The sequence below is a fragment of the Oryzias latipes genome, chromosome 10 (assembly GCF_053564925.1).
Source record: "Oryzias latipes strain Hd-rR chromosome 10, Olatipes_Hd-rR_3.1".
Lineage (NCBI taxonomy): Eukaryota > Metazoa > Chordata > Actinopteri > Beloniformes > Adrianichthyidae > Oryzias > Oryzias latipes.
In genome coordinates, this window is record NC_136246.1 from 18,413,059 (window position 1) to 18,437,145 (window position 24,087).

Sequence of the window (24,087 nt, forward strand, 5' to 3'; positions counted from 1 at the left end):
ATAGGACCAAATTACCCTTTGTAATTTCTTTCTTTGTTTATTTCTGATCATTTAGACATCTCTTTGATGAAGAGATAAGCCCATAGTGACTGAGGTAAAAACAAGGGAAGAACGATTGTTGCATTTTCTGTTCTATAAATTTGTTTATTTTTCTAGGTGAAATCTGTAAATAACTCTAAAATCTGTGATCATCTTTAGCAGTAAATGATGTCATATAAAGTAGAATTATTGTGTAAATGATATTAAGGTGAACATGTTTTTTTAAGCTTTCTAGACCAATTCTTATAGTCTGACACATTGTGTAGCTCTGCAAAAATATTTGACCAGAAGACAATGTTTTGGTGCAACTAGACATAGCTCTTAGTGATGCGTAGCAAGGCTAAACTGTCTTCCTCCCTCAAAAGATGACCATCTATTATTGCCCTCTGGACTAGCTGGACTGAAACATTGTGGCCCCTTACCACAAATGAATTTAAAACTCTGCATGGATTTATATAAAAGATCATCTGACATTCAGGACAAGCTAAAAATGAATGGAAAAAAAAAAACTCAAATGTAGTTCATGTTTGAACAACAAATTTAAAATGTAAAAATGCAAAACATTACAATGGTGGGCCGTGTGTGTTTCATAACAATCTCATTCGATGATTAAAAATATCATGAAGACTATATGTAAAACACACCTGGATGATAGTTGCATCTGGCATACTCAGACGGCGTACAATTATCTGGCTTTGTCCACTGTGGCTTGTGACATAGCCCGAGCCCCAGGTGCCACTGTGTGGCCGCCCTGTGTTGTAGAACATAAAAGTGTCGCTTCCTGACGTGGCAGTCAAGCATGTCTTGTAACAGTATGTTTTGGTCAAAGACCCACTTCTGCGCACTTCAATATAATGCGGTTCCACTTTAAGGTCACGGCGAAGGGCCACGTTGCTGTTTGGCTGCCCTGCACCTCCACTTCCACTTCCTCCCCCACCTCCTGCAGCTCTTCCGCCTCCTGATGTGTTGCCTCCTTCAGGCACACACTTCTTGGATACACAACATGGAGAGCAGGAGCCAGGCTGGGTACAATACGCATGGCAACGTACAATGGCCAGAACAAAGATAGTGACCAGGAATACAAAGGTTGTGGCACACAGGGCAATGATGAGGTAGATAGTGAAGGTGGAGAACATTAAGGGGCTGTCAGGCCTGATGATAGGCTTAGGATCAAGGGTCAACTTTGGAGGCTGCTCCATCACATTAACATGAATGGTGGCAGTAGAGGAGAGTCTTGGTAAGCCATGGTCGTGCACTTTGACAGTGAGAGCAAAAGTTGTGGCATTATCTTCCTTGACACGCCTTGTGGTGCGAATTTCACCTGTGTACTCGTGAACCTTAAACAAGTCAAGGTCTGTGTTGGTTTGTTCCAGGGCAAAAAACAGCCAAGCATTCTGCCCCGCATCTCCATCCCACGCCATAACCTTGCTAACCAGGGCTCCTGCTTCAGCGTTTTTCATGATTGTCTCTGTTGTGCGGCTGCCATTAGCAGGTGGGTAGACAATCCGGGGCACATGGTCATTGTGATCCATAATGTAAACATATACTGTGAGGACACGGCTGAGAGGAGGCACACCATTATCTTGAGCTTTTATCTGAAAGTGAAATTCTTGCAGTTTTTCAAAGTCAAAGGATCGCAGGGCATAAGCTTCACCTGTGTTGGGTTTAATGCTAACGTAGCTGGCCACGGGGATACCATGGTTGTTGTCATTGAGGACAGTATAAGTGATGCGTGCATTTTCTCCTGCATCTGCGTCTGTTGCCTTGACAATGCATAGAGATGCACCTGGAGCATTGTTCTCAGTGATGTAAACAGTATATGAGGTTTGCTCAAAACGGGGTGGGTTGTCGTTAACATCCGCAACTTCTACTTTAAAGGTCATTTGGGAAGATAAGGCTGGAGTGCCTGCATCTACAGCAATGACTGTGACGTTGTACGATGAGATTGTTTCACGGTCCAGAAAAGCTGCTGTGACAATGGTATAGTGATTTCGGAAGGATTTGATCCTAAAAGGCAAATGGGGCATAATATCCAGGGTTACCTGTTTGTTTTGCCCGGAGTCACGATCATTCACACTGATCAATGCCACCACTGTGTCAGCCCGGGCATCTTCACGCACAGGACTGGACAGGGAAGTCAATACAATCTCGGGAATGTTGTCATTGACGTCCAAAACTTCTACAACTACTTTGCAGTGTGCTGCTACGGGGGCTGGGCCCTTGTCCATTGCTTGTATGTACATTTCATAAGAGTTTGTCTCCTCATAGTCTATGTTATTCTTCACCCTAATTTCACCTGTATTTGTGTCCATGGAAAACACCTGTCTTACTCTTTCAGGTGTGTAACTACTGAAAGAATAAAAAACCTCTCCGTTTGAGCCTTCATCTGGGTCAGAAGCATTTAACTTAATTACAAGTGCTCCCTTTGGAGAGTTTTCATATAATTTTACTTTGTACACAGAGCTGTCAAATGCAGGCACATTGTCATTGGCATCAAGGATACGGACATTGATTCTGGCTGTCCCAGTTCGCTGTGGAGTCCCTCCATCCACTGCTGTCAGAATAAGCTGATAAGAGGGCGTCTGTTCCCGGTCAAAGGGCCTTTTGAGGATGAACTCTAGGTGATTATTATTTGAAAGGGGTTTAATGGAGTCCAGTGTGAAATGGTCGTTTGGACTGAGGCGGTACTGTTTAATGGAGTTGGAGTCGTCATCGGTGTCCTGAGCTTTTTCAATTTGAAAGCGCGACCCTGTTAGCGCGGACTCCAATACTTCCAGCTGATATTCATCTCGTGGGAATTGTGGCGCGTTGTCGTTCACGTCCAGAATCTCGACCACCACGTTGTGCACCTCGTGGGGATTCTCCAAGACCACTTCGAGGTTACGTGAACAGGTGCCGCTGAATTCACACAGTGTCTCTCGGTCAATGCGGTCACTCACCACCAGTTTTCCAGTTTCATGGTTTATGGTGAAATATTTGCTTCCACTGTCCGACCTGAGTGTGATACGTCGGTTGGGAGGTTTTCTCAGATCCAAACCTAAATCCCCGACAATATCACCGACCAGTGCCCCGATCTCCTGCTCCTCTGGAATGGAATATCGAATCTGTGCATTTGTAAGGCCACTGAGCACAAACATAAACAAATAAAAAGAAGGAGGCACGTTCTTCTTCACGCCGCAACAGCATCGCGCCGTCACAGCCATCGCAGGCAAAATTTCCAGACGGGCAGGTGAAATCTTTCCGCCTTTCCAGCTTGCTGCGGGTTCCCACCCGCTTCATTAAAAACAAGGCAAAAGTCCGCGCATGACTCCGATTATGTTCGGCGTAAGCGCCACATCCCGCCAGGTGCGCATGAGAAGGAAACGTTTCCCCGTGCATCCATGTTTTTCTTTGTCTTTCAGGTGGAGGTTGTTTTTGTTTTTTTAAATGATTCTGCCTTGCAAAGCTGTCTGCTTTGCAGTGATGCTTCTCTCGGTCTCTCTCCTTCTCTCTGTCTGAGATGGTGATGCTGCATGTGGGCAAAGGGGAGGGAGAGCGACTCGCTCAAACGAATTTGGCTGCATTTCAGCACCTCCGATCGCGCGCCATCAAACAAAATGACACCCCAAAACAGAAGAACCTCTTTAATTTCGCCCAAACTGTCCGTATTTGTCGACATATGTAGAACATGAAGCACTAAGCAGTGCGCACCCATCAATTTCGAGGCACAAAACTACCCCCCCCCCCTTTTTTTTCCCTCTCGCGCTGCCACCGCCCTTTTATTGTGCTGTGAAAAACTGATTTATGAGCAAACCTGCTCACAAGACTGCCTCGCTGATGCCAGCCAGCAATGACTTGGGGAAGGCTAATGCTAAAAGAAAAAGAAAATGCATGCAGCAGATTTTTTACATAAGCAACTTTAAAATCTGTTTATGATAGACGATGCAGAGTCTTATTGCAACCGTATGACGTGACTTCCCTAAAAAAATCATTTAAATGTTCTAAAAATAACTTTTCTGGCAAAATAAGGCATATTATGTTCACCTTTACTTTTAAGCACATCCTAAATAGATTAATTAGGCTCCTTTACTCTGTGATTCTCCAGACTTTTTTCTTTTCACTCCCTATGCTTAACTGGCATAGGGAGTATATATATATATATATATATATATATATATATATATATATATATATATATATATATATATATATATATATATATATATATATATATATATATGTATGTATGTATGTATGTATGTATGTATGTATGTATGTATGTATGTATATATATATATATATATATATATATATATATATATATATATATATATATATATATATATATATATATATATATATATATATATATATATGTATATATATGTATATATATGTATATATATGTATATATATATATATATATATATATATATATATATATATATATGTATATATATATATATATATATATGTATGTATGTGTGTATATATATATATATGTATGTATGTATATATATATATATATATATATGTATGTATGTGTGTATATATATATATATGTATGTATATATATATATATATATATATATATATATATATATATATATATATATATATATATATATGTATGTATATATATATATATATATATATACATACATATATATATATATATATATATATATATATATATATATATATATATATATATATATATATATATACATACATATATATATATATATATATGTATGTATGTGTGTATATATATATATATGTATGTATATATATATATATATATATATATATATATATATATATATATATATATATATATATATGTATGTGTGTGTATATATATATATGTATATATATATGTATGTGTGTGTATATATATATATGTATATATATATATATATATATATATATATATATATATATATATGTATATGTATGTGTGTGTATATATATATATGTATATATATATATATATATAAAAACAACGTTCTATAAGCCTTCCATTAAATATGCCCCTGCTGTTCACTATGGAAAGTACCCAAGTCACAGACAAATGCTCCAGATGTGACCTCATTCAACATCTGGCAAACCACCAAGTTGAACTCATCTGAGTAGACAAATTGTATACATCCAATGGAATAATAATTGTGCAGCCACACCAGTGTGTGCAGAAGGTCTGAATTATAATTAATTATAAACCTGCATTTTTAGAGCTGTTGATGTTTAAACCCATGAGACAACCACAATAATTCAATTAATATTCATATTTGCCAACATTGACTCATGCACCTGAAGGCAATTCAAATAAAATCATATATATTGAATGATGTGTAATTGTAAAAGGTCATGGTTTAGATTATACAAGTCATCTGGATGGGACCGTTCACTGTTGTTGGATCATTAATTTTTGGCTAATAATTTAATCTAATCAGAGCAATAAAGATGTGTAAATGTTCTGATGTAGCCTTGCAACAATAGATATTTTGGGTAAAAAAGTATTCGTAAAATTAAGATGATACAGGATTAACCAGGCCAAAATGAGCATACCACCCACATAATGTTTTCATTTTTTTCCTTTTTCTTTTTGGTTGCACTGCCACCTGAGCCCACGTCCAATCTGCCCATGGTGATGACAGTTCCTGGCATGCCGAAGACAGGAAGAAGGCTGTGACTCAAATGTTGAGGAAGACAGGCTAACAAAAAGTGACTTTTCACACTCGAAAGCAACAAAGGCTCAGTTGGAAATTGTTAAGTTGAAGAAACAGCCAACAGTTTCATTCTGAAAATTTAAAAAAAACTTCCACAAAATTTTTACTATTAAAAATAATTAACAAACAAGAATCTCAACAGCAGTGCAGCTTATCACAGAATAGTGTGGGGGGGTGCGCGCAAAAGTGAGAGATGCACTGATTAAAAGTATTTATTTGTGAGCCTTAAAGGATGCTGATTTATTTTATAAATATTTTGTGAATTATCTATCTTATTCATTTTTTGGGGGATCTTTTAACTAAACACAGGTGTTTTATTTTTTGTTTTTAGTTCAAAATAAAGTAAATTTTCTCATATGGATCAACACCTCCATCTACATTAGCTGTGACATTTAGTGGATTTTCCCAGAGAGAGTTTTGAACCTCTGTGTTTGGCAGCAACACAAAAGAGAGGACAGGCGACAGCTATCTGGTCAGCAGCAGACACAGAGCTGGATTACACCTGACCTTTGCATGTGTGTGTTGCTCATTTCCCTCGTGCCTCCTGAGGATCTTTCTTACAGCTCTTTAGAGCTTCTATCTGCTTCAATTGTGGCCATCTGTTTTAAAAATTCATGCATGCTTCTGAACTGTAGAGTATTTCTCTCATGTCCTCAAGGATGTTGTTAATAAACTTATCAAGATTTCAATTGGAGACAGATGCCCGTCTCGCTTCAAGAATTGTTTATTTCAAAGAACCCATTAGTAACATGTTCTATACAAGGAATTTTCAGGTGAATACACTCACCCAATTAGCTTAGTGAGAATACTTATCTAATGAAATCCTCAACCATTTATGCAAAGCATAATGTCACTTCTCTCAATATCCCCTTGTCATTGTCCTGCTGCATTTCTGTCAACGACCTGCTTCTACTGCTGAGAGTCACACTGAGGTCTTAAGTAAAGATGAAAGCAAATGCCATCTGCAGACAGAAGAGGTGGAGGAAAAAAGGAAAGCAAATGTAGAAAAACAGACGCATATGAAAGAGAAGAGTCACATGAATAAACGAGAAACTTGCTCTTTGTTGGCTAAAAATATGAGCTTTCATTAACTATGCAATGCGGCACTGCTATTTATATTATTCACTCAAACCACATTAATACTGAAAGCAGGCCCTCTAAAAGCAATTTTTCTTCTGCTGCAAGAGACTTTTCCATGGAATTCCCCATTTTAGTGAATCATGGCAAGAAAAAAAAAATAGGGAACTGACCAAGATCAGGTCATACTTCGGTTATCAAGAAACTTGGCTTCTTGCATCATTCCTTCAGTCAGCATAAACAGAAGCATTCATGCAAACCTAAAGGACACTTGTGCCTGTGGGTCTGTGTGCAAGAACATGTCACCATAGAAATGTTATTTAAGGATAAAAATATTTAGTTAATGTCAGCGGATCTTTTCGTGTTGCTTCTTCTCATTTTTAAATGCCAGAGCTTAATCATGATCACTCAGTAGCTTTGAAAAACAGACCCGCATGTGAGGAATAGGAGTGTGCAGAACGATTAGGCAGACAACTGAGGAAGATGCTGCAACAAATAATGAATTGAAGCTAAAACATTTATTACAATTCCCTAACTAAAACTGCTACCTCAAAATAATATGATGGATTAGCATTAGTGTTGTTTGTTTGTGATATTTCAAAAAGAGAGTGAGCAAAAGCAGCAAATAATGAAACAACTTTCTGATAATTGTACTTTGCTGAGAACAGGCACGGCCATCATCTTCTTCAAGATATTAGGATGTTATTGAAATACCCCAAACAAAAAAGTTTGGACAACTGTAGGAGCTGTAAACAACAAAAAAGAGGTCAGTGCCAAAAGCAGTGTAAAATCATACATGTCGGAGCACAAGGACAAGTGAGAAGCAAGTTGAAAAGACAGCAAAACTGGTCCCTCTGTTGGAAAAAGCCGGTAGTACAAGAGTTACAGATGAGGTGGCCAACGCCCCCCCCCCCCCCCCCCCCCCCCGTATTTTTCATTAAACCACAGCACCAAAGGATAATCCTGTCTGTGACTGCGTATATCAAAAAGACTAAAAGACATTTCGAGAGAAGCTACACAGTTATCATCCAGCAGCAGCCATTTGCTTTGCACAACATGACCACAACAAATAAAAAAGGCAAGTCATCCTTTGAAGGTGACACCACAAACAAAGCTATAAATAGCAAGTATACTGTAGAGCCCCTGATGAAAAAGACAGGTGGTATAAAGATTAAAAAAAATAATTCCCACATTTAACACATCTCACTTATGAGTGAATTAAGTCCAAAAAAACTATTTTGTATGCAAAAAAACCCTACAGCAAGTGGAAGCACAGAAAAAGAAAGCTGCCAATGGCTACTTTTTTTGCAAAGTAGATAAGGCACTGTAACCGCTCCCCAAAAATGATATGCAAAATAATCTGAGAAACTGCATTAACAAAACAAGAGCAAGACATGAAAGATTTATCATAATGAAACAGATCTGCGTTCCCATACCTTCCCATGTGGACGAACAATTCCCTTTTAAAATTTCCTACACAAAGGTCCCACGATAACCACAATCCTTTTAACCAGGTGAACACTGTAGCGGGTGGAGAGGTTCTCTACATAAGCATGTTTATGCTGATCCCTTGTGTACTTTCTTTCAAAAATAAAGGGCATTAGAGAACAAAAGCAGCGCAAATCCTCTCCTGTGGGACTCAGCATGGGTTAAACAACTGCTTAGTTACCCCGATTCAGGCAGTGCACGAAACAGATTCTTGCTGAAGCACTGAACAAAGTTATCAGAAAATGCAGGCAGGCTTTGGATACTGCCCTCCAAGAATGTCCCAGCTTTGCATCCCTGCAGGATAGGAGAGGATGTCACTATGGGCTTGAGCATGACAAAGCTAATCTAAAGAGTGCAGAAATATTCCACTGCTACTAGACGATTTATTGATGGAATGAAAATGGAGGAGAGGAAATGGGTGATGAATTTCTCTTTTTATCTGTGACCAATTGTAAGGCTGTGATGTTCTCATTTGGCTGCAAGGCATGCATTTAATGGTTTATTGTCCATGCCATACTCACAAACTCCTGCTCCTCGCTATCTCAAGCTCAAAGCTCAAGTCTTTACAGACTTTCTCTGAAAAGCCTTTCCTAAATTAGAACATTTTATCTCACACTGTCTTGACTCATTTGGTTTGCTAACTTCTTTTTTTTTTTTTTTTGCTTGCTTGAGAAGACATGTCTTCTGGAACCTTTTGCATTTTTGGTCTGCATCTTTGCCTCGGTATCTTTCCTTCTATGTATTTTTCCCATCATTCATTGTGCACACCTTGTTTCCCTCCAGCTAATGTCTCCCTAACACATGGCAATGAGTGGGGGAGGGTGCACACTGACAGCTCCCTGGAAACAGGCTGGTTCAGTCTCCATGGCAACCACAGACAGCAGCAATAACCTCTCTTCTACAAAGGACACACCCTTGTGAAGGAGGAATACAGGAAGTGCAGTAAAGAGAGATGAGTCACGTGCTGAAGGACCAAATATACATGAAATAGAAAATGACTGAATGCACACAAGACAAAAAATGGTTGCTTTGCCTATCTGCAAAATTCTATAAACTGATTTTCTGATTACGCTTTTTTTCTGTAAAAGTGATCTATAAACTCTGCAGCACTTAGCAGTAAGATGCAGCGATGACAAGGAACACTATAATAAATAATTTAAGGCATATTCTGGCACTAAGGAAGCTAGACAGAACTTTTAGCTCATGGTATTTTTTTCAACACTGACCTTATTCTGGTTTATCAATAATGAAATAATGCATTACTTCTATCATCAAGGCTCAAAACAAATATCTATGTCCCTTGGAAGCATGAACAGTTTAAGCACCCCCATAGGCTTCGGTAAAAGATGGCGGATGGCAGCATGCCCAAAGAGCCTCTCCCTCTCATCCCTCTCGCCCACACCTTTTCCCCGCTCTGTAGATTTAATATGATTGACTCTGAGTGCGCCTGCCCCCACCCATTGGCGGAGCGGATCAGCAGGGAGAGCTGAGCCGAACGGGTCTGATACCTCGGTTGGAACGGAAGCTCCCTGCTGCTGCTGCTGCTCCGAATGCAGCAAAGAGCATAGCGGAAAAGTACCTGCCCCTCCCCCTCCTCTCGCACCATACACTGATGGAGCTGCAGCACACAGGGCGCATACTGGACCACTTTAACGTGGAGTCAGCTCCAGGCTTTGTTATGGGAGCCACTGCATCCAGCCTGCGCATATAGCCTATACCGTGAACTGCCAGGATCAGAAAAAACGCAGCGGGAGCTGCAAACACGGTCAGATGGCACACATACCGTGCTGCTCAGCTTATATCACTTGCTGACCCACTTAAAGGCAAAGCCTGGACCAGTCGCTTGTAATATTCTAAGCTTGTTTGGTTGTTTGGGGGAGCGAGAGAGAGGGAGCACACAGGATTCTGATTCACTCTTGAATCAAAAGACAGGAGTTGAGACAGATCAGGCCACGCTTGTTGATGATGGACCACTCCCTAAAATGAGGTCATTGCGCCTGAGGCTCACATAATTCAGGACTGCATAAGAAGCAGTCAATGCCTGAGCCTCACCAGAAATCTGCCAATGCGACCAATTGTAAAAAGAAAGAAGTTGTTGAACATTTGCATCGTCATTTTAGATGTAAACTGAGAACATGCAGACACTTCTGTAGAAAAAAACAACTTGACCTGACACGGATCAGGGTTCTGTAAACACATTACAGGGATGGTAATAAGAATTTATTCGATCATGTTTACAGCTGTCAAAGCCTGATAGAATTCATGTCCGTGAATATAAAGCTAATTTCCTTTCAGATCCAGCTGCTCCCCTTCTGTAGGAGAGGGGGGAAGGGCGAAACATGGCTGCACAAAAAGGGAGAGAGGAAAAGAAGCCTGAGATCAACACCATCATACCACAGTTTGCACATCTTAGCAACTTAGAGAGTAGAATAAGTATCTGTAATTGAAGGCATTAAAAGGCCAAATTTTAATTATTATTTTATGCTTGTTTACATAAATAGTCTAAGAGTTACAATAAAATGCTAAAACTAAGATGTTAGTAGCATTGTTAATGCTCGCCAGATAGCCAGCTCTAGGCCTAAAACATAAATAAAACAAATCAAATCGGAAATGAATAGTCAACCATCAAATACACTGCATTTTGGTATACTGAGACAAAAATTGAGTGAATCAGATAGAACAGGTTAAGAATCACTGGATATGTAACTAAATTTTACTTTTTATATGTTGCAAGCACTTAATAAATGTCTCATCCTTCTGTATTTTCAATTAAATATTTTAGTTTACATCACTCCACATGACTTTTTGAACTATTCAATCTACAGTGATAATGTTTCAAACAGATTTCAGTATTCCATTAAACACGATAACTTTCTTTAAGTGACAACATCACACATCCTCCACCTCATACAATGTTTCTATTTTAAACTTGACGATTAACTGAATAACGCAAAAAGGTTCATTATGACTTAGATTTTCTAAAGGACAGCAAAGGTGAAGCCTGCAAACAGGAAATGCAATTTCCATAAACAAGCTTTCAGCAAAGTTTACTTTGCAGCATCTTATGAATGTGAGCACTTTTTTCTTCCTTGAACATACACTTATTTTACTGGCAGACTTAAATATAACTGGATTTTTTACTGGTAAAAACGTGCTCTAGTCTTTATTTCAAGCTCGCTAATATGATTTTTAAAGACAAAATATCAAATTCTCAATCAGAGTTATGATTTAATTTGGCCTTGTTCAGCTGTCAATGTCATGGTCGTAGTGCACAAAAGCAACCTGCACCTTTGTCTTATATGTTTTTATTCAATCATTGTACCAATTCCTCTACATCAACAATTTTGGTAAACTTGTTAAACAGATTTTAGTTTAGGACAGATAAAAACCTTTCTACATTTAATTGTATTTTTTAAATTTTGTTGTTTAAAGGCATTAGTGCATTTTCACAGTATTACATTTACTGATGTTTACGTTCTGTAAAATGGGAATTGAAATGATGCTGTGGGAACAAAACAAAAAATAAGAAAAAAAAAGTGACTGTTATATCAGCACCATGGACAGCACCAAAAACCCATTGAAAGCTGCAAGTAAAATCCTGGATACGCTGTAGATTTAAAACCAATCAACAATGTATATTTTTACAAAAATACTCTTATCTCACCTTCTCTGAGTTGGGTAAAGTCTGAGTTCTGGTAAACGTGTCTGCTCCGTTTATACTGATCAGTTCTGCATCTACAGGAGGAAACGGTGTGGGGAAAACCACCACGTCACTCTTGAGTGTGTCTGAACTGAAACACACGTCGTACTGCTGAGTAGCTTTCGAGTAAGACCAGCTCCCGTCAGGGTGGGTGGTGATCATTGGAGCGCTGTATCTGCTGAAACGTCCGTCTGTCCTGTGGCATCTGACAGCCATCAGACTGATGAGACTTAGCAGAAAGATGACGGACACTGACACTATGGCGATCAGCAGGTACAGGTTCAAATCCGAGAAGCTGTCCTCCTTTAGAGGCACGTGTCTGAACGGAGTCTGCATGTCAGCGGTGCTTTCCAGCACCACCACCTCAATAGACACAGTAGCTGACAGAGAAGGTTCTCCGTTATCAGAAACCAGCACCAGCAAGGGGTGACTTTTCAGGTCATTGTCGCTCATTCTCCTCTTAGTCCTGATCTCCCCGCTGCTGGTTCCAATCCTGAACAGGTTGTTTCCTTTGGGCTCAGACAGGTGATAAGAAAGCAGTGCATTGTATCCAGAGTCTGCGTCCACAGCCCTGATCTTTGCCACAAAGTATCCCGCTTCAGCAGAATATGGGATGTTCTCACTGTTAACGGAGCTGTGCTCAGAGTAAGGAGCAAGAATGGAGGGACTGTTGTCATTTTCATCCAGAACAAAAACGTTCACAGTCACGTTGCTGCTGAGCGGAGGAACTCCAGAGTCTGTGGCCTGGACTTTGAACTGGAATGTTTTCAGCTTCTCATAGTCAAACGACTGCAAAGCAACTATATCTCCTGTGTCTGAGTTAACTGTAATGACTGAACTTAAAAGTTTATCTTTCTGATCATTTGCAAGAAATTTGACTTTTGCATTTTCGCCTATGTCAGGATCGTCTGCAGTTAAGGTGAAGATAACATCACCAGTAGGACCATTTTCCTTAACAAAAATATTTATCTCAGGTTCTTTAAAACGAGGTGCATTGTCATTGACATCAGAAACATGGACTGTTACAATGGCCGTAGTGGAGAGAGGTGGCTGACCTTTATCAGCTGCTGTAATACGTATTTTATATTCAGAAGCCACCTCTCTGTCTAAAGGCCCATTAACAAGTAAAGAGTAATGGTTTTTATATGTGTTCTTAATTTTGAACGTCACCGAATCTAGTATGTTCACATCAACATCCCCGTTTTCTTCGGCATCATAATCCTTTACAGTTATAAGACCAACCATTGTATCGGGGGGAGCGTCCTCTTTCATTGTGTTTACTACTGACGTCACTGATATTTCAGGGGGATTATCGTTTACATCCTTGATTTCAATTAGCACTTTACAATGAGACGTTCTAGGACTTACACCACTGTCTTTTGCTTGGACTCGTATTTCAACCGCATTGTTTTTTTCGTGGTCCAGTTCCCCGTTAACTGAGATCTCCCCCGTTAAGACATTAATTGAGAATTTATCTACAGTGTTATCGTTGTCCTGGTTTATAAAAGAGTATTGGATTTCTCCGTTCGGACCTTCGTCTAAATCTCGTGCGTGCACAGATATTACTGACGTTCCTGGCGCTGCGTTCTCGAGCACTGTGGCTTTGTACAGAGCCTTGTCAAAAACAGGGATGTTGTCATTCACGTCTTGCACGTTTACGGTGATAAGTAATGTGCCTGATTTCGGTGGTTTTCCTCCATCAGTAGCTGTCAGCGTCAATTTTATAACCGCCTGTTTCTCTCGGTCTAAAGCTTTACGCAGCTCCATTTCTGCAGACTCGGTGGGGTCTCCGTTATTCTGAGCATCCATCGAGAAATATTCATTCGCACTCAATTTATAGCCCTTCACAGAAAAAGCGCCGACATCTGCATCGAATGCTTTTGGGAGGGCAAATTTTTCACCGGGGACAGCCGACTCTGAGACGTTTAAAGCAATACCGGGTATCCGGAAAAACGGCGCGTTATCATTTACATCCAAAATCTTAATCTCAAAGCGGTAAAGATTCAGCGGGGAGTTAACAATGGCTTCCACCTCCAGCGAGCATTTCACTTTTCGGGAACACAGTTCCTCTCTGTCGATTCTGCCTTTCACGAGAAGAGCTCCGGTTTTTAGATCCACTTCGAAATACTCCTTGTAGGCTCCTGATATTTGAAAACCTCGATCTTCCAGCTCTTGTACATTTAGATGCAAATCTTTGGCCAAATTTCCCACCGTGGTACCAAGGCTCAATTCCTCCGTGACGGAATACACTATCCGTGTCGCGGCGGCACTCCATAAATGAAACAATGGCAAACAATAATAAATACTCATCACTAAAGGCTTCCATTCCTGCATTCTGGTCATAGCTTCCTATCCGTTTCGAAAAAAAAATCATACCATAATTGACAATGCTTATTCATGCTCCATCCTGTTCAAAGCTCGTCTCTAAAGCAAACTCATGCTGCTGCACGACAAACAAAGAATTACTACCCCTCTGTAAAAGGGAGGACCACTAAGGTAAAAATGGATGTTTCATGCAGCAAGTTATTAGCAACCTCTTGTGGCCAAGTCAAAAAATTATATATTATTATTCTTTATTAAAATTTATTAATTAAACTTATACAAATATATCAAGAAAAAAACTATAAAAGATCACAGAGGGCTGCTAACATTAAAGCTATAAAGTTCCCTCTATAAAGTTGTCCTATAGATCATTGAAATGCGAAAATATTGATAGCTAAAAAATGGGATACAAACAAAGCAACGTCTAAGACTCAACTAGGCATATTTGTTTATCAAAGCATTTGGTAATGAGTTTTAAATGCCTAAACAGCATTTGAATATTTTTCCACTAAACAGTAACTTGAAACATATTGGTTAACATGATTGTTTCTCCTGTATATCACTGTGCCCTTACCTTCTCTGAGTTGGGTAAAGTCTGAGTTCTGGTAAACGTGTCTGCTCCGTTTATACTGATCAGTTCTGCATCTACAGGAGGAAACGGTGCGGGGAAAACCACCACGTCACTCTTGAGTGTGTCCGAACTGAAACACACGTCGTACTGCTGAGTAGCTTTAGAGTAAGACCAGCTCCCGTCAGGGTGGGTGGTGATCATTGGAGCACTGTATCTGCTGAAACTTCCGTCTGTCCTGTGGCATCTGACAGCCATCAGACTGATGAGACTCAGCAGAAAGATGACGGACACCGACACTATGGCGATCAGCAGGTACAGGTTCAAATCCGAGAAGCTGTCCTCCTTTAGAGGCACGTGTCTGAACGGAGTCTGCATGTCAGCGGTGCTTTCCAGCACCACCACCTCAATAGACACAGTAGCTGACAGAGAAGGTTCTCCGTTATCAGAAACCAGCACCAGCAAAGGGTGACTTTTCAGGTCATTGTCGCTCATTCTCCTCTTAGTCCTGATCTCCCCGCTGCTGGTTCCAATCCTGAACAGGTTGTTTCCTTTGGGCTCAGACAGCTGATAAGAAAGCAGTGCATTGTATCCAGAGTCTGGGTCCACAGCCCTGATCTTTGCCACAAAGTATCCCGCTTCTGCAGAATATGGGACGTTCTCACTGTTAACGGAGCCGTGCTCAGAGTAAGGAGCAAGAATGGAGGGACTGTTGTCATTTTCATCCAGAACAAAAACGTTCACAGTCACGTTGCTGCTGAGCGGAGGAACTCCAGAGTCTGTGGCCTTAACTTTGAACTGGAACGTTTTCAACTTCTCATAGTCAAACGACTGCAGAGCAACTATATCTCCTGTGTCTGAGTTTATATTCACAATAGATGTTATTGGAATGCTGTTTGAAAACCCATTAAGTATTGAATATGTCACTTTAGAATTTTTTTCTAAATCATAGTCTAAAGCAGAAATTCTGAATACAATTTCTCCAATTGCACTGTTCTCTTTCACATAAACATTGATTACAGACTCTAGGAAAATTGGGGCATTGTCATTTATGTCAGAAACTTGAATAGGTATGACAATGACACTGGACAGAGGTGGGGTGCCTTCATCTGCAGCTACAATGGTAACATTGTATTGAGAAATCCTCTCTCTATCAAGAGGTCCACAAACTATTAATGAGTAGTAATTTTTATAATTTAGCTTTAGCTTGAACGGCACCGGTCCAGTAATTTTTGCACTTGTTTGACCATTTTTACCCCCATCCTTGTCAATCACAGTAACAAGAGCAACAACGGTACCCTCTTGAGCATCCTCTTTTACAGGACTCATCAGAGATGTGACAAGGACTTCAGGTATATTGTCATTTACATCAATTACTTCCAATAATAATTTAGCATGCACACTTCGAGAAGGTGTGCCTTTGTCTCTTGCCTGTATCCGAACATCAAATGCTGTGTTTTCTTCATAGTCTACTTTTCCCTTTACATTTATTTCACCTGTTTCTGGATTTATTGAGAACAACGTTTCAGGGTTAAAATGTCCTCTTTCTATAAAAGAATACATTATTTCACCATTTACTCCCTCATCGATATCTGTAGCTCTGACGGTCAGAATGGCTGTTTGAAAAGGAGCATTTTCAGTGACATGTGCCTTATACAACGGTTGATCAAAAACTGGGGTATTGTCATTAACGTCCAGAACATTTACAGTTATCATTAAAGACCCTGATCGAGCAGGCTTTCCCCCATCTATAGCAGACAAAGTAAGGCGAATAGCGGAGTTTTTTTCCCTATCTAAGGATTTTTGCAACACCAACTCAACAGACTCACTGTGCTGTCCGCCGCTCTGCACATCCAGAGAGAAATATTCATTCGTGCTCAGCTTGTAGTTTTTAACCGAGTTGCTTCCTGTGTCTGCGTCGTTTGCAATTGGAAGTAAATATTTCTCCCCAGGAGAAAGCGACTCAGAAATGTTTAGAGTCGTCTCAGATGGTCGAAAATACGGCGAATTGTCATTTATATCAGTGATCTGCACCTCCACACGATGCAGATGCGTCGGGTTGCTCAGCATTGCTTCAAAATTTAGGGAGCATTTCTCTGTATTTGGACAGAGCGCTTCACGATCAATCCGCTGTGAAACGAAAAGGAGACCCGTTTTTGAATCCACGTCAAAATATGTTATAGAATTTCCAGAAACAATGCGTAAATCCCGTGTTTCTAGTTCGTCCACGCCGATGTGTAAATCTTTTGCGAGGTTTCCGACCGTGGTTCCTTTGTCGACTTCCTCGGCGACAGAGAAAGACAGCTGCGCTGTGCACCCGCTGCACAAACACAATAAAGCCGCAATTTGTATCCAAAATGTGGCGTGTCCTCGATCTTCCATCTTGACTATGTAACTAAATAAAAAGTATACACATTTTGACATCCTCACATTTATATGGAATAAAGAAATGAGCTTCCTATTTGCCGTCCTCATTTGATCTGACAAAGAAGAGACCCACTGATGTTTCATAAGGGGAGGAGTCTTAGATCACTAGAGAGGAGGGAGGAGGGGGGACGTAAAATGAAAGACACTCTCATGTTTGCAATCTCCAGCGACACCATCTGTTGACATACGTAAACGAATAAAAGAGAGGCCGCTATTTATGCAAGCTTGAACGATGTTCTCTATTCAGAACCAAGGACAGCGCACGCGCTCAAAAAGTTACACCAATCTCGCTTCACTTTTCATCACAGCATTCGTGTATTTTTTTTACAATTGTTTAACCCTTGTGCTATCTTAGATGACCCCACCCTTCCATTGACGTGTTCTCCCTACCATGACAAAGGTGGATAAAGGTGGAAAGATTTCAAGTAATCCATGGACACCAGTGAAGATCGCAAATCATTGAAGAAAAAAGGTTCAGAGCACTGTCTAGTGGGTCTAGATGACCCAACTCCCAATAAAAAAGTGCCTAGGATAGCGCAAGGGTTAAAAGACTAACTACAACTTTATTCTGTTCGACAACCATAATGTAGTAGTGGCACATTTTGATTACTTTAACACACAAAAGTTTTAATTGAATGCACTTTAGAGAAGTTGTTTATTATTGGAACTCACCTTCTCTGAGTTGGGTAAAGTCTGAGTTCTGGTAAAAGTGTCTGCTCCGTTTATACTGATCAGTTCTGCATCTACAGGAGGAAACGGTGCGGGGAAAACCACCACGTCACTCTTGAGTGTGTCTGAACTGAAACACACGTCGTACTGCTGAGTAGCTTTCGAGTAAGACCAGCTCCCGTCAGGGTGGGTGGTGATCATTGGAGCGCTGTATCTGCTGAAACTTCCGTCTGTCCTGTGGCATCTGACAGCCATCAGACTGATGAGACTCAGCAGAAAGATGACGGACACTGACACTATGGCGATCAGCAGGTACAGGTTCAAATCCGAGAAGCTGTCCTCCTTTAGAGGCACGTGTCTGAATGGAGTCTGCATGTCAGCGGTGCTTTCCAGCACCACCACCTCAATAGACACAGTAGCTGACAGAGAAGGTTCTCCGTTATCAGAAACCAGCACCAGCAAGGGGTGACTTTTCAGGTCATTGTCGCTCATTCTCCTCTTAGTCCTGATCTCCCCGCTGCTGGTTCCAATCCTGAACAGGTTGTTTCCTTTGGGCTCAGACAGGTGATAAGAGAGCAGCGCATTGTATCCAGAGTCTGCATCCACAGCCCTGATCTTTGCCACAAAGTATCCCGCTTCAGCAGAATATGGGATGTTCTCACTGTTAACGGAGCCGTGCTCAGAGTAAGGAGCAAGAATGGAGGGACTGTTGTCATTTTCATCCAGAACAAAAACGTTCACAGTCACGTTGCTGCTGAGCGGAGGAACCCCAGAGTCTGTGGCCTGAACTTTAAACTGGAATGTTTTCAGCTTCTCATAGTCAAACGACTGAAGGCTGATTATTTCTCCTGTCTCCGAATTAATATTTATAAAGGAGGTTACTTGAATATTCCTTGAGTTACCATCCAATGAATATGTAATTTTAGCGTTTTCATTTGCATCCGGATCAATTGCTTTTATCACATAAATATGATGTCCGACTTCACCGTTTTCTTTTACGTAAATATTAATCACAGGCTCAGAGAAACGAGGCGGGTTATCATTGACATCAGAAACCTCCACTTTGATGACTTTTGTGCTGGACAAGGATGGTGAGCCTTCATCATGAGCAGTTATTTTTATGTCGTAAAGAGCATGTCTCTCTCGATCAAGAGGTCCATCAACAACTAAGGAATAATAATTCTTATAGTTTAACGTAAGCCTAAAAGGGACCGTGCCGGCTACTTTGCACTTAGTCTGCCCATTTTTCCCTCCATCTTTATCAGTCACGGTCACCAAAGCAACAACGCTTCCAGACTCGGCATCTTCTTTCACTGGATTCAGGAGTGACGTCACCACAATTTCAGGAGCATTGTCGTTCACATCTACCACTTCTATCAGCACCTTTCCATTTGCTCTTCTGGGCGACGCACCTTTATCGGTAGCTTGAACGTGAACTTCATACGCAGACTGAGATTCATAATCTAACCCCCCTTTGACTGCGATCTCACCACTGTCAGGATTTAGGGAGAACATGTCTGCAGGGTTAAAATTGGCACGCTTTACAAAGGAATAAATCACCGTTCCGCTGTCCCCTTCATCTAAATCGGTGGCGTTTAGTTGAATAACTAATGATCCGGGGGGAGCGTTTTCCTTTACGCGTGCCTTGTAAAGCGTTTTGCTGAAAGACGGCGTGTTATCATTCACATCAAGGACACTTATATGTATTTGCACCGTTCCAGTGTTAGGAGGTTTGCCTCCGTCAACTGCAGACAGACTCAGTTTAATATCAGGTTCTTTCTCGCGGTCTAAAGCTTTTAGCAGCACTAATTCTGCAGAAGCGCTCCTTTCTCCGCCGCTCTGTACGTCAAGGGAGAAATATTCATTCGGACTCAGCTTGTAAGTCTTCACAGAATTGCTGCCTGTGTCAACATCGACAGCTAGAGGAAGCAAGAAATGTTCCCCTGTCGGGGAAGATTCGGAGATATTTAGGAAAAAGGAATTCTCAACAAAAATAGGCGCATTGTCATTCAAATCGACAACATCCACCTCGATGCGCCGGATCACCATAGGATCATTCAGTATGGCTTCGAAGTTTAAGGTGCATTTAAGGGAGTTTGGACAAAGCTCCTCGCGATCGATTCTCTCATGAACGTATAAGTCCCCAGTTTTAATATTTGTCTGGAAATATTTCTTACTGTACCCAGAGACGACATTAAGATTCCTGGATTGCAGATCGTTAACATTCACGTTTAAATCCTTTGCGAGGTTGCCGATCACAGTTCCTTTGTTTGCTTCCTCGGTTACTGAGTAGGATATTTGAGCAGCACACCAGTCCAAAAAAAATAGAACGAGTAGTGAACATAATATTCCACGATTTCGTCCTCTGCCCATGGTAGAATTCAAAAACACTGGCGTGTTGAAAACGGTTTTAATCCATAAAGTGCGACACGATCGGCCAACATAATTCTAACCACTCGGCTTCCATTCATGCAGCTCACACAAAGCGCCTGCCTTCTGTCGCTCCTGCGCACAGAGGAGGAGACTGAACGTAGAGAGTTTGCAAACATGTGGTCATCAGCGACCCCAAATGATGCTACTAAGGTATGAGAAAATAAAAAAAACAACAACAGTATTTATGTTTTAATCGTTATGATGAATATATGAAAACGCCTTTAGTAAAGAAAAAATGGAACTAAACAAATTTTAAATGACTGATGTTTATTTAAAAAAGGAAAATAAATCTAAATACTAAGAAAATATAGCTACACTATTAACAAGTCTTATGAAGCAAACAAATGAAACGAAGGAAGGACAAAACGTTTTTAAATAAAACACAATAAAATACTGCCAAAACAAAAGTTCCTCTCATTAAATTTTACATGTATTTATTGTTGAGGAAATTGAAATCGGAAAGAATTCTTAAAAAAGCACATTATTTACTAGAAACATGATAATCTACAGTACTTCATTCAAAGTGTATAACATTTACATAGATGCTAACTTCAAAAATCACTGAGTGACCAACTCGCCTTCTCTAAGAATCAATCCTTTCATTCTTGATTTTTTTCATCATACTGTCAAATTGTGCGTATATCTGACAAAGGATTATCAGCACGAAAAACAAGCTTTTTACGCACTGTTTTAACACAAAAATCCTTTAAAAATGTCTTACCTTCTCTGAGTTGGGTAAAGTCTGAGTTCTGGTAAAAGTGTCTGCTCCGTTTATACTGATCAGTTCTGCATCTACAGGAGGAAACGGTGTGGGGAAAACCACCACGTCACTCTTGAGAGTGTCCGAACTGAAACACACGTCGTACTGCTGAGTAGCTTTCGAGTAAGACCAGCTCCCATCAGGGTGGGTGGTGATCATTGGAGCGCTGTATCTGCTGAAACTTCCGTCTGTCCTGTGGCATCTGACAGCCATCAGACTGATGAGACTCAGCAGAAAGATGACGGACACCGACACTATGGCGATCAGCAGGTACAGGTTCAAATCCGAGAAGCTGTCCTCCTTTAGAGGCACGTGTCTGAACGGAGTCTGCATGTCAGCGGTGCTTTCCAGCACCACCACCTCAATAGACACAGTAGCTGACAGAGAAGGTTCTCCGTTATCAGAAACCAGCACCAGCAAGGGGTGACTTTTCAGGTCATTGTCGCTCATTCTCCTCTTAGTCCTGATCTCCCCGCTGCTGGTTCCAATCCTGAACAGGTTGTTTCCTTTGGGCTCAGACAGGTGATAAGAAAGCAGTGCATTGTATCCAGAGTCTGCGTCCACAGCCCTGATCTTTGCCACAAAGTATCCCGCTTCAGCAGAATATGGGATGTTCTCGCTGTTAACGGAGCCGTGCTCAGAGTAAGGAGCAAGAATGGAGGGACTGTTGTCATTTTCATCCAGAACAAAAACGTTCACAGTCACGTTGCTGCTGAGCGGAGGAACCCCAGAGTCTGTGGCCTGAACTTTGAACTGGAATGTTTTCAACTTCTCATAGTCAAAAGACTGAAGGCTGGTTATCTCTCCTGTTTCTGAATTAACATTTATAAGGGATGATGTCAGAACATTTCCTTGAGAAGTTTCTCGTAATTTGTAATAAATATTTGCGTTATTTTCCAGATCAGGATCAACAGCTTTTATTTTAGAAATAATTGAACCCACTGGGCTGTTTTCTTTAACATAAACATTAATGACAGGCTCAGTAAATTTGGGGGCGTTGTCATTCACGTCAGCAACCTGAACAGTAAGAACGTGGATGCTGGACAGAGGCGGGTTCCCCTCATCTGTAGCTTTAATGGTGACATTATAAACAGAAATGTTTTCTCTGTCCAGGGGTCCGTCTACAACTAGAGAATAGTCATTTTTGTAGTTGGACTTGAGTTTAAAAGGTGCAGATCCAACGATAGTACATTTAGTTACACCATTACTTCCAGCATCTTTATCACTCACTGTTATGAAAGCAACAACTGTTTCCCGTTCTGAATCTTCCTTTATTGGTGTCATCAGTGACGTCACAGATATTTCCGGTGCGTTGTCATTCTCATCAATTATCTCTATCAGTAACTTCGCATGTGCGCTTCGGGGAGATGCACCCTGATCCTTTGCTTGAACTCTAACCTCAAAAGCACGTGTCTCTTCATGATCTATTTCGCCTTTTACTGTTATTTCACCCGTTTCAGAATTCAAATCAAACATTTTGGATGGATCAATGTTTCCAGTTTTGACTAGAAAGTAACGAATTTTTCCATGTGTTCCTGCATCCAAATCTGTGGCATTTAACTTTACAACTAACGTTCCAGGCTTAGCGTTTTCCTTGATACGTGCTTTATAAAGTGAGCGACTGAAAACGGGAGTATTATCGTTCACATCGACAACATTGACAGTTAAAGCCAGAGACCCTGATCTTGGTGGTTTCCCTCCGTCTACAGCGGTCAACATGAGCGTAATGACTGGCTCTTTTTCTCTGTCCAAAGCCTTCTTCAGCACCAGCTCAGCCGACACTCCATTTTCTCCTCCGCTTTGCACATCCAGAGAAAAATGTTCATTCGGACTGAGCTTGTAGCTTTTCACTGCGTTACTTCCCATGTCTGGATCTACTGCTATAGGGAGAGGATACCGCTCCCCCGGAGACAGATTTTCTGAAATGTTTAACACATGCAATTGTTCCACAAAGGAAGGCGAATTGTCGTTTATATCTTGAATGTTTACCTCAATGCGGTGCGCATCCATTGGATGATTTAAGCCAGCTTGTATTTTCAAAGAACATTTTACCTCAAGCGCGCAGAGCTCTTCCCGATCTATCCTCTCATTAACAAAAAGGTTTCCTGTCCGTAAATTTATGTCTAAGTATTTCTTTTTGTAACTCGAAATAATGCGAAGATCCCGACTCTCCAGTTCTTGTACTTTGAGATTCAAATCCTTCCCAATGTTCCCAACCACGGTGCCTTTGTTCACCTCCTCAGAAATAGAATAGGATAGCTGAGATGCAGAGCCGTCCCACAGACAAAGCACAACAGCGAAACGTATCCACACGCATCCTTCATGTCCTCGCAAAGACATCATTGCCTTGCCGAAACAATTAAATCCACCGCAGAGTTTTAGATTATTCCCTTCCACAAATGCCTATGCCGTCGTTCTCTGTCTTCATCGTATCTCCGAGTGATTGGTAAAACAAAAGTCGACTCATGTGCTTGAAGGAGGAGTTGCAGACGGAAAGAAAAAAAGGGAAAAATGCTATCAGAATCGTACTCACGGTCTGAAGCGACATCATGCGGTAGACAAAAGGAACAGCCGTCAAAAAAAAAAGTTTTAAGCACAATTCCTGTCAGTTTACTACTTGTCCAAATAATTATATTTCAAAACAAGGTCGGTCAAATAAAGCACGAATGCTGATAAAGCGAAGCCGGGCAAAACAATAAGATATAGCATTGTAGCATCAAAACAATAAGATTTGATAAGGTTAAATCATTCTTACTTTTTTTTTTTACTTGGGGAATCTAAGAACAGCAAAGGCTTGTTAAATTAAATGGCCTCAAGCAATAGAGTAAGACGTTTGTTCATTTGATTTATGGACATTGATAAAAAATTATAAGTAAAAACATAAACATAACAACAA

General features: G+C 40.6%; 2 protein-coding genes across 43 annotated transcripts in view; both read right to left on the reverse strand.

Annotated features, from left to right (window-relative positions):
- LOC101161365 (protocadherin alpha-C2) overlaps positions 1–24,087 on the reverse strand; it is a 177,133-nt gene that overhangs the window by 15,142 nt on the left and 137,904 nt on the right. For 2 of the 42 annotated variants that reach the window (XM_078954203.1, XM_023959166.2), the window contains exon 1: positions 11,977–14,449. The exons of 34 other annotated variants lie outside the window; for them this stretch is intronic. In XM_078954203.1, the coding sequence (XP_078810329.1) occupies positions 11,977–14,355 (2,379 nt within the window). In that variant the 5' untranslated portion in view covers positions 14,356–14,449. Of the gene's footprint in view, positions 1–683; positions 3,825–11,976; positions 14,450–14,908; positions 17,549–18,001; positions 20,502–24,087 lie in introns of those variants that run through there. 6 more of the 42 variants (XM_078954204.1, XM_023959167.2, XM_078954191.1 and 3 more) reach the window with 6 other exon arrangements.
- Positions 21,027–23,672, reverse strand: LOC105358129 (protocadherin alpha-5-like). The gene has a single exon (XM_023959171.2). It carries the CDS (start codon positions 23,532–23,534, stop codon positions 21,138–21,140), a length of 2,397 nt encoding a protein of 798 aa, XP_023814939.1. The 5' UTR covers positions 23,535–23,672; the 3' UTR covers positions 21,027–21,137.